This window comes from Pieris napi, chromosome 3 (genome assembly GCF_905475465.1).
Source record: "Pieris napi chromosome 3, ilPieNapi1.2, whole genome shotgun sequence".
NCBI classification, from domain to species: domain Eukaryota; kingdom Metazoa; phylum Arthropoda; class Insecta; order Lepidoptera; family Pieridae; genus Pieris; species Pieris napi.
Window position 1 is genome coordinate 10212388 of NC_062236.1, and position 11434 is coordinate 10223821.

The window sequence follows — 11434 nt, forward strand, 5'->3', positions numbered from 1 at the left end:
TTTGCCCTGTGATATTAAAAAAAATCTGTCAATTATGTCTCTTTATCACAGTATAAACACAAATTGACAGAAAGAGACGAATACATAAACCTGTTTTTATAAACGAAGGTAGATTAAAAAAAGTCAATAAAATAATATATTTAATAATACTCATAAAATCGCTTACAATGAGAATATCTCGTACGCTACATATCACAGTTTGTTACAACATTTTGGAGGACAAATCTAACTCAAGTTGAAGGTCATGTATAGACTCTTTCTTCAAGAGTGGTTTACGGTCGTTCTCTTTTATCTTTTTTGGATTCTTTTTCTTCGTTTGCCTGAAAAGCAATACACAGTTTCATACAAAGTATCATGGTCATTAAAAGTCGATAAACGCATTATTGCATTTAAATAACTCAACGTCAACAGCTTTTCAGAAATCGTGGCGGGAAAGAAACGCATTAAGTTCACATAAGTATTCAATATTACTTTATTCATTTAATTTAGTTATTAACTGGCAATAAAACGTTAAACCAATATGCCTCTGTGGAAGCTATAAAATAAAATTACGATCAATACCATTATGTAAATCAAATTTAAAGGGCCTCATAGCCTAGCGGTCTTATTAAGTGGCAGCTAGGTGAGGGGTACCGGGTTCGATTCCCGGTTCGAGGGCAAGATTTAATTTAATTTAAATTTGTTCTCGGCCTTTGGGAGGGTTGTGCGGTACCGGGCGAGTGCTTAACCGTACATGGAGGGCACGGTCGAATTTCTAAGGCAAGCAGTGAGTATGCTACCTAAGAAAGGAGACTGTGAAGGTTTAGAACGTAGCAATACGTTCTAGGCCGAGGATGGCAATTACAAGTGCGAATTATAAAAATCTTATACTTGACGCTGGCTAATGCACAAACCGTGCCAGAGCCATAAAAAAAATCAAATTTTAACTCCGTTATAGCATTCTTATAGAAATTATGATTGAAGCCTGTTAAAATGACATATATTGCCGTGAAGTTATATTAATCAATTTTCCGCTCTCACCTATTAACAACGCCATCGGGCAAATCCATCATTCGCAGTATTAGAGCCTGATCCGAGGAATCAAGTGGCGCCACCGATATGTCCCGAACGGCTCGGAATTTACCACAGTTGTTGAGGTGCTCGTTTTCCAAGCGGAAGAAGTTCCATATGAAACGTCTGGAAATTAATTTCGAATATATATAATGTGGAGGTTCTGTTTTCGATTCCAAGCAAAGAAGGTATATATGTATTTGCGTTAAACAATTAAAAATACGCAGAAACGTATCTGCCCCATGTTGTATTGAGTGGTTACGGACAAATAATATTAAAAATTTAAAGATATGCCGAAATTTTAAAGATAAAACATGGTACAAATTTATATGCATATCTGTTGACTTGTGTATACCATAAATTATAGATAATTAAAAGTATGTAATGTATACGATTATAAAATCCACACTTTTTCGAGACAAGTCACTATACAACAACTTGAGCCAGTATGTATCGATTCAGGACACAGAGGAGAACGTTTTAAAATTAAACGCGGAAATAAATAGTAAAATATTTAAATACTCACCTAAAAACTTCTAAGGGCGCTAGTATTGAGACCATCGTTTCGCCGCTAACTAATTGGTTCTCCGTTAAGAGGAACGCAGGTGCCCAAATGAAACGCAACACAAGGTCTTCTATTATTGCGAAGTAATAGAACTAAAAAAAAATATTTTGTATAATTTTTACGCCTTCTTAAAACAAAAGGATTGAAAACGTATTTGCTATCTCTACCGTTATCAGCAGACGCTCAAACACTATAAAAATATATGAGAAAAAATTTAGTAGTAAGTTATCATAGTTTTTACTAATCTATGGTAAAATCGTGGCTTTGGCAAAAGCTTATTTTAGTTCTAATTATTATTCAGCATAGACAAAGAAGTGTCTGCTTTATGCCCAAAAGGTGTTCCCAATTACTAGAAATATTAATTGGGCACTGACAGAAAAGACAGATTTTCTGATTGATTAATTTTCCTCAAACACTATTGGGAGTAGAGTGGAGACTTAGTAATCAATCACTATATATCCAAATATAATAGTCGATAATTTATTATTATTTACTACGGTCACAGTACTTAAAGACCACAAGTGGACCAAAAACAAAGGTCCGATAAACAATTATCTAAATCTCTTTTTGTTAGACTAGAAGTAAGATTCAAAGTTGAGAATTAGTAAGTACGAATTCTGTATGTTAAAAACAGATTGTGACATTCGGAATTGACAGCTGGCAGTCTTAATAAGAGTCCCAATTAGGTTGTCAAACAAAAAGGCTTATCTGGGCCCATGGGCCTAAACACTTACCCAAACACTATAGACGATTTCATCTCTAAGCAAGGCGTTCTCCGCTGTAGGTCCCACGGTGAGAAGCCCCCAATCCATTCGAACGTCCCAAGTGTAAGTGTAACACGACGATATGAATTGACATGCCATCCACGCGTATAGCCACGGATTGTCGTATGTATTTGAGTAGTTTGCTGTGGGAAACTTTTATTGCTAAACTATTCAGAGCTATTTCAATTTTAAATAAGAATAGCATGCAAGTTAAAAATGTTGGCGAATAAAGGGCTTATATTATTATTTCAATTTGAATTTGTTTGTAAATGTTTATCACTAGTGAGAACGAACACGAACTTATACAAATTCAGCTGTCAAAAGTAATGCGTAATGGGTAATTTAAAAAAAATTGTAAAAGTAAAAACACTCGAATCTTTGTCTATCTGAAGTGGAGATAATTAAATAAATATTATTTTTAATTATTTTGTCATAGACTAGATCAAAATTTAGAGATTCTACCTCGAAAGCGACACTATTTTAAAACCCTTCAAAAAACTGATTTAGATGAATTGTTAAAAACAATCATATCAAACGTTTTTAATGTTTTTCTTAATGAAGTATTAAAAGATATTAATGAAACAGATTCTAGCCTAGCCAATAATAGACAAAGACAAAAAAAATTACTTACGTCTATATATAATCCTCAAAGTCGAAAACAGAACCACAAAGAACGTAGTAGAATATTTCCCCGCGTTCACGAGATGTGGGAACGCCTCTTTGCTGTCCCGGTAACGGCGGAGACATTGCCAAAAACGTGTCCAAGCAGGAATTATGTTCACCAGGGCACGAGATATTATGTACCATTTCGTTGTTTCGAATTCGTCTGAAATTATCGGTTATATGACCAAAAATAAAATAAATATTAGTTGAAGCCGATTAACTATGTTTCATAACTTTAGCAATCAATCCAGGTAATATTGTTCACATTTATTACTTAGTGGAAAAGAACGCAATAAAGAAAGGATAGCAAAATATTTAAAAAAAACTTTTGCGTTTGTGTCGTTTCGTATTATTTTCTCACGTCAAACGCAAAACAGAAAAACAATGTAAAATTAAACAAACAATACCACAACTTTATATAGCTATTTCTCGCACTACATACTTCGCTAGGAAACAGTTTTATTACAGACCGCCAGAATCGTAAAATTAATTCAGGCATCAAAATTTATTTACGAAGAAATCTTATTAATTTGATTATTTAGATACCTACAGCTAGCTAATAAATATACATGAACAAAAACGTATATTAGCCAAAAAGGAAATACACTTTTAAACACAAATATGAAACAGTTTATAATTATTACGAAATAAATAATAAGGTTTACTATCTCCTATAATAAATGTCAACCAAAACACAAATACGTTTAATTATAAAGTAGATAATATTTAAGACAACAATTACAAAAATAAATGCATACAAAGTCAAACAACATAAATTTCCACATTTTCGTCCGGCATTATCTGAGAATATCTTACCATTAACATCAAACCAATCCGCTCCGGCCACATAGAATGCCACAAGGTAGTGAAAATCGAGAAATGCAAACACAAATGAGTTCCACTGGTCAGCGAGCCAGAAGTCCGCGAACAGAACGGGCATAAATGGCGCCGCTAGGATCCTGCCCTAGAAATTAATTTCAAACATATTTTAGTTTATTCTTCATATATATTTCTAAATGTATTCCATGCAAAAACTTAATAACAGTGATGGTTAATAACATAGTTGGTCTTGGCATCAGATTTCTGTATCTGTTACTGGATTTTTTTTCAAAAAAGGCAAGTAGGTGATTAGCCTTCTGTGCCTGACGCACGCCGTCGAGTTTTGGTTCTAAGGCATACCGATTTCCTCATGTTTGCCTTCATCGATGAGTAAGTTCAAACAAATCAAACATGATTCAAAACTGAGGGTTAAGAATGTGTCACGTATTTTTAAATAAGCAATATGAGTGCGATGTTTGAAACCCATTAATGAAACAAAGACATATCTACTTGACAAATATATTAACGCATTTTGCACGATGTATTTTTCATCCATCGTTTTTTAGTAAAAGTGATAAATGGTTCGATTCCCAGCGATTAGTTATATCTATTCGACAAGCAAATCAAACTTGCAAAGTCAGTTAGAAACTTACACATATCCTTAGAAACCAGAAGCGGGCCTCGTGACGAAATACTCTGAGAGGATTCATGAGGAAGGCCAACATTATCACAACTAACGCCAAAGGATTCACGAATGGCGGTATACTCAAACTTGCACTGGAAATTTATTAATAATAAAATCCAAAATAAATAATAAACGCACTTGCGTATTTGTATTATAAAACCTAATCATGAAATGATTATAACAATCATTATAAATAATTTTACGTAGATTAGTCTTCAATACTTAGTAAAACTCATGGTAAAGTTTGGTTACTTTTATAGGCTGTTCAAATTTTACATTTTAATGCCAGGAATTTGATCTGTACTTTCGGTGGTTTATATTCTTACATCATGAATTCTTATATCAAATATTTTGTATAGGATAAACTCGGAAATAATTACCTAAGTATACAAAACCAATTTACACAATTTCTTCTGCACTTACCTATAAATAAAGCTTAAAATACTGAGCGCCCACACAACACCAAAGATAGCAGCGAGTTCCATAAGATGCTGTTCGGAAAGATGTTTTCTAGGATCCAGTTCAAAAATCAGTACATGGTTGACTCCAGAACTACGCCAGCCGTACACATTAATTCCTATTAGGAAGATAAATTCAACAAGAAGAAATGGCCCACGGTATAACCGAAATGCCGTTTTGAAGTTTTCTGTGCCGCCTTCATGGAAAAGTGCTGAAAAGAAAAGGCTTTGTAAATGATTTTGGTATTTATGGTAATTGTCGTATGTTAATACGTATGTTAATTACGGTAATAATGTTTAGTAGCTGCCAGCTGAATTTTGCGTTGTGTGGAAAAATTTACTTCCCACATTTTAGAACCTCAGAACGTAAAATCTGAGAACTTTATGCTTCTGTACAAAAGCTATGGTTTGCTGCATTTTATTTTAATGAGCTTCGAAAATTACGTTTTCAAGCGAATTCTCGTTTCACTTTTAAAAAAAATTCATCTTACACTGAGTACCCATTCTATACCATAAACTCATAATTTTAAGATTTGCGAACCTTAAGTCATCTTATTAGCTTTAAAGACCTATGTGTACGCTTTATGTATAAATTAACAAATTGCTTCAGTGTCGCAAGAAAGTAAATATTCGCGCATGGTCTCAGATCAAGATTTCACAAATATCTTATTGGTATAGTTTTCAGATTTATGTACATAAAGACAAAAATTGTGAATTTCTGTTACACTACTGAACTAGCTAAATTCGTAATCACGTTATGCAGCCATTAGAGCTTCTAAAGATTCCCCCATCTATAGAATGGAAAGTTCCTAAATTTAAATCATAATTTATTACTGAGCATTAAAAGAGCTTAATCTAATAACCATATTATATTGCGCTATTAAAACAATAAATTTAAAACACAGCATCTATATACAATATACATACGATGTAAGCTGTGCAAATAGATTATAAATTATGTCACAAATATTCCTTATCTATGACCGTGGCGAGATTAAATAGGTCGGTTTTGTAAATTTGCATTAAATAAACAGATTGCAACTTCATGTTGGTTTAGAGATAGGTTTATTTGCTTTAAGGATTATTTATCTGGAACTTGAGAACCTTTACCTTTACCCTGCATTAATGGAATGAAATATGAATCACATTCGATTTTTTTTGCATTGTAATAAATAATACTATACACTTGGCCTTACAATGAACAAGTTAATTCAATTAACACTGACTGGAATGGAAAGACTTTTCTTAAGCGGATAATTTGCACAACAAAAATCTGTATTATATTAAATAGCAATCAAAGCGAAAAAAGTTTCTCATGTTAAGTGATTCTACCGCCCAATGGGCAGATTGCCAGGCTGACGAGAGTGTCCTTCTAAGCATTGGTTCAATTTTTTCTGTACTATTAACTACCTAGTGAGAAATGATTTGTATTAGAAGAAAAAGTAGTCAAAAATTAAAAATATGCTTTTTTTAAATTTACCTGAGAGTACAACAGTGATAAATAAAACTATAAATGACCCTGAGAACAGTCCCACTTTGAACGTAGTCCAGGGACTCTGCTGCTCTCCCAAAGGCGGGACACGCAACTTCTTCATTGCTTTTTGTCTGTCACCTCCTGCAATTAATATAAAAATAATTACAAATAAAATTTAATGAATCCAATCGAATTGAACTAGTTAATTAAGCTATAACATGTTTATCCTAGAATATACGAATTAAGTCTAAGAGAGAAAATTACTCCTTTTCTGACATATATTGAGCCCTCTTGAGTAGCTCTCATAATTTGAATGGTATACACTTTAATGCGCTAATAAATATATTAAAGAAACATTTTCATAACAGACTAGGAGTAAGCTCTTCGTGTCAGGTTTTTAATTCCTAGGGCAAGTATGCCTTATTAGAAGTGCGATTATTTACCAAAGTATCAGTCAAAGACAATAGAAAAGGGCATAAGATATGAAAGTAGATTTCAGATTGAAAGAACTTTTCATTTTTAGTTGCTATTCTATATATGTACTACTCTCACATTACCTTCAAGATCATTTGTGACGGTAGCCTCTGTGTCGCTGATCAATCTGTCGATGTCTTTATTTGTGTAAAAATGTGACGTCTCTACATGCTCTTCCCGCCATTGCGCCCCATTACTTACATTTAATAACTAAAATTAAATTATTAATTTGTTTAATTGATCACAAATGTTAAAAATCATGTCACTAAAACTCAAGCAATATAATATACCTTATCATGTTTCTTCAATATCTTCCTAAATCCTGTATAATTTAAATTCTGGTAGTTTTGTAGTAGTATTAAACTAAGATAAAATTCGCTAAATGCCAGCTTTAATTCCTGTAATTTTCGTCGTGGTACTGCTTTTTTGCTATCACCTCCACTTTTTGGTTTCATTGTATCAAATCGAGATTTTAACTCACTCTGCAAAGTTGCATACTTTCTTGTTCCCTCTGCCAACTTTTCTAAAATGTTAAAATTACTCTTATTTCTTATTATTATCATGATAATTTAAGCACAACTGCCACTAAAGCTACCATACCAGAATAAAATGTGTTGATTTTCTTTAGTTCCTCATCACAGTAATGAAAGAATGTTTCATCAAAGTTGGCAAAATGTCTAGACAATACTTCTGGCTCAACATTCTCTGCCGACGGGGCTTCCTCTACTGCTGTATACAACATGGCTTTCATTTCCTAAAATATCAAAACAATAAGTATCTTTTGTTTCTAGTTTTTTTATTAAAAGATTGGTAATAATTTTCCATCATGCTCTGCTCCAAGTCATCGTAAGTAAATAAAATTGATTCACATAGATAATCACTTAATTTTAGGTGGCCTTTATCTCTATGCACTGTTGAATGAGATAAAGCAAAAGAATGCTTGCATTTTCTGCCCAGATACTAAATTATAAACTGATATATTCTAAACAAAACATCATTATCTTAAGAAATAAATAATATTTATCATAAATTTTGATGATATATAATACAGTCATACTAAAAATAATACAATCTTATTAGTTGTTTTGTAAGTATTTAATAGTGAAAGGATGTTTATCAATTTCAAACGCAAAGGCACACATAACACTGTCAAACTATTTATATAAACATTCACAATAATTAATTGCTTTTCTTCTTAAACAATTCTACACAGACAAAATTCCAGGAGTTATTGAGTTTCTAGACTTTTTTAAATTCCATAAAAATATGCTTAATCTTTTTATTTTATAATCTAGATATAAGATTTAATAAAATTATAAGTTTATGGTCATACAATCTCATTCAATCAGCAAATGTAATACCAACCTTATTTAACTAACACATAAAGATAAGGCTTAAAACAATTTATTTAAAGGATTTACATGTGAATACATCATATTATGATAACCTTGATTCATTATTTTTCTTGAAACATGGCACTAAGTATAGTACAACTCCATAAAAATAATTAATACCTATCATAAAAAAGTTATGAATTTTGTACTATAGTAAATTGATTTATATAAATATATTTTTCTATAACTATATACATACCTCATAGTTAATATATTGTTTTCGCCATTCAGGCGTTATATGAGCGCTTAAATGTTCCGCGAACTTCATTTTTGAGAATCTTCAAGGCGTCTATACCGTGTAAAAGTCTGAAAATCACTGTAGCGAATGCTCAATGCCTTATAAATTATACTAGAACAGGGGACAAACTATCAAAGTATCTCTTTGTAAATAACAGTTTGTGTAACATGACATCATGAAAAGTACATCTATAACACAATGGAATGATTGATATCTACTTATATAAATAACGAAGAGTCCGAAATCGATTTACATTTAATAACTCAACGGCGACCTTACTCTTAAGCGTAAAATTTCTAAAAAGTATCTGAAATCTTTTTGTATTTTGACGTTTTTTTGGTATAAATGACATTTCTTTATCAGCTGTTTAATGACAATAAACTGTTTCAGTCTACGCACTACTAGATACTTAATATAAATTGTCGTCTTTTTTCTAAATTACTTCATAAATATAAAGAAAGTTTTAATAGAACAAACTTCCTTTTACATCTATAAAGATAATTTTTTATTATTATTTGTGGAGCATTGAAGGCTCCAAAACTACTGGACCGATTTAAAAAATCTTTTTTTTTTTTTTTTTTTTAATTTTATGGCCTGGTAACGAGACCTTTAAGCCAAGTCTTACTCTAGTCTTTCCTTGAGGAACATAGACTATAAAATATAATATAATATTGTCTTTGATTAACATAGATCATCTTTGATTAACGTCGGATAAATTTAAAATTATGTCAAATAGTTGTAAATTTATAATAATACATAACTTTAATCCGGTAAAAAGCGTTTTTCTTTTATATAATATAATGTTTTAATTTAATTTTTAATTAATAGGGCTTTGGCGAACATGGGACAATCCGCTAGTTTAATATGATTATATTTACTTTTATAGGTATTTGTATTATTGAAAGAAAGGAAAACTTTATTATTTGCACACAATAACAGAATATGTAGGTAAAATAAAGAGCACTACCCCCACACTAGGGTTCCCTGTGTCATGGGCAGCCAGTCTTTTCGTTTTGACATGATAACTATATATTTGTACATACATAACAAAAATTTATAAATAAACTATTTTTGTACTATATATTGAATAAAAAAACTAAAATTTTAATAAGTGTTTTATTTTTAACTCTTGCCCAATTCAGGTTGACTTGCAAAGACAAATTCTTTATTGATAGTTTCAGGTATTACTCTTGCTACTTTCCTGGGCTCTTTGTTTAATGTTGTAGGGCACTGCATTTCAGACCAGCTGATTGGAACCATGCTTACTCCTTGTGGAGAACCTTCAGCAGTTGCAATTACGACACCAAGCTCATTTTCTGCAGTGGATAGATGATAAGCATGCAGCTCTGTCATTGGTAACTGATTTTGTTTAAAGTAGTAAAAAATGGTAGTATCAAATACAATTAAATTTGTTCTATATAAAGCAACATCATATTAAAAGCATACTATATTCCACTAAAAGTAATTGGATGTCATGTACACATTACTTGTCTGTCACTTTAAATAATAATATGAAATACTGTTGAAATGATAATCATATCATATCGATCTAAGTATTAAACCTCAAAAATAGTTTGGTTAGTTTAAAAGGATACAACTCTTGCTAAAATAACATCCCCAGGTCTAAAGCACTTATAGGGATCAATTCTATCTTTATCCATATCTCTTATATCTTCCTTTTTCAGAATTCCTCTGTATGGCCTAGCTAACACTGTTGGACCCACACAAAGTATCTGGCATTGTACTAACCGGGAGTTTACAGCTATTACTCTTGCTGTAGCTATATCTCCCATTTGAGGAAGGACACTGGGGCTTTTTGGACTTTCTATGGATAAAATATTCGCCTGAAAAGCAAAAAATATCAGTATATATTATAAATTTGTTTGTAAACCAAAAAAAATATAATTAATATCTCATATTTCTGGATAAACTAACCTTTTTAACCTCATCATATTGTGTTTTCAATATTCCTGCAAGATACGTGTATATGTAACCATCTAATTCATATGTTCCAGCCCCTGACATAGTTTCTTTATTAGATGCACTTATGCGCATACCAGGTATACATATTTTAATATCTTCTGTCGTTTGTTTTGATTCTTCTTTATCTATTTCCATATTGTACAACGTATTATAAGCTGATAGTATCTCTATGTTTTAAACTATGTTTATTATAAAGCATCTAAGACCAATTTACAGTTTTACACACGTTGGTGCTAAAGAATTTAACCAAATAAAAATAGTAAATACGGCTAATAACTCTTAACCAATCAAGTAACAATAAACAAAACTGAAACTTGAAAGTTCTCACTTCGGTGTTGCCAACTACAAAATATCCCCCTAGAACCAACTTCAAAATTTCGACTAAAAGCACCAAAAATTTGAGAGGTGATTTTAAATACGAGGTAAAAATACATTCATGTAGTATAAAACAGGTGTAATGTGGGTGCATTTTACATATATTAATGATTGCATTTCTTAACATTTCTTTCTTAAAATTTAGATTTTCTTAACTTAACTTTTCGTGGTATCATTTTTTTGCCTTTCTTCATTTTCATTTCATACATAATTTAAAGAGCTTTTTGTCCTGTTTAATCGTTGAGCTATTATTTCGATCTTGGGTTATTAGTTATATAGCCACGCTTAGAGTTTACATTTGGTTTCGTTTATTGGTCGGGTTGGAACTTGGAAGTTGACATCCCTGACGCAGTAGTCATCGAGTCACAGCGCGAAGTATAACTTCCATATGTCAAAATCCACCGAGAGTGCTTCTCTGTTGGCACAGATTCACAAAGTTCTATAAACATATGAAGTGGGCCTTCACATTACACATAATCATATCACTAGTTA

The 11434-nt window shown here is 31.7% G+C and overlaps 2 protein-coding genes across 2 annotated transcripts; both read right to left on the reverse strand.

The window, feature by feature from the left end:
- Nucleotides 1-127: 127 nt before the first annotated feature.
- LOC125063644 (xenotropic and polytropic retrovirus receptor 1-like) lies at nucleotides 128-8964 on the reverse strand. The gene is made up of 13 exons (XM_047670180.1): nucleotides 8546-8964; nucleotides 7553-7706; nucleotides 7243-7475; nucleotides 7036-7162; nucleotides 6485-6619; nucleotides 4970-5216; nucleotides 4515-4638; nucleotides 3859-4006; nucleotides 3011-3205; nucleotides 2350-2522; nucleotides 1577-1707; nucleotides 1021-1176; nucleotides 128-320 (listed from the first exon to the last, which is right to left on the reverse strand). The coding sequence occupies exons 1-13, from the start codon at nucleotides 8612-8614 to the stop codon at nucleotides 203-205; spliced, it is 2010 nt and encodes a 669-aa protein (XP_047526136.1). The 5' UTR covers nucleotides 8615-8964; the 3' UTR covers nucleotides 128-202.
- Nucleotides 8965-9686: 722 nt separating this feature from the next.
- Nucleotides 9687-10898, reverse strand: LOC125063724 (exosome complex component CSL4). Its single transcript, XM_047670308.1, has 3 exons — nucleotides 10520-10898; nucleotides 10180-10428; nucleotides 9687-9943 (listed from the first exon to the last, which is right to left on the reverse strand). Exons 1-3 carry the CDS (start codon nucleotides 10700-10702, stop codon nucleotides 9707-9709), a joined length of 669 nt encoding a protein of 222 aa, XP_047526264.1. The 5' UTR covers nucleotides 10703-10898; the 3' UTR covers nucleotides 9687-9706.
- Nucleotides 10899-11434: the final 536 nt, after the last annotated feature.

Excerpts from the sequence above, each read along its gene's own strand:
- LOC125063644 (XM_047670180.1), bottom strand. The coding sequence starts at position 8,614 with ATGAAGTTCGCGGAACATTTAAGCGCTCATATAACGCCTGAATGGCGA. Across the intron at positions 7,163-7,242 it reads TATTGAAGAAACATGATAAG|TTATTAAATGTAAGTAATGG; the intron begins GTATATTATATT and ends ATTTAATTTTAG. Across the intron at positions 6,620-7,035 it reads CGTCACAAATGATCTTGAAG|GAGGTGACAGACAAAAAGCA; the intron begins GTAATGTGAGAG and ends TATTAATTGCAG.
- LOC125063724 (XM_047670308.1), bottom strand. The coding sequence starts at position 10,702 with ATGGAAATAGATAAAGAAGAATCAAAACAAACGACAGAAGATATTAAA. Across the intron at positions 10,429-10,519 it reads AATATGATGAGGTTAAAAAG|GCGAATATTTTATCCATAGA; the intron begins GTTAGTTTATCC and ends TTTGCTTTTCAG. Across the intron at positions 9,944-10,179 it reads ATGTTATTTTAGCAAGAGTT|TTACCAATGACAGAGCTGCA; the intron begins GTATCCTTTTAA and ends AAACAAAATCAG.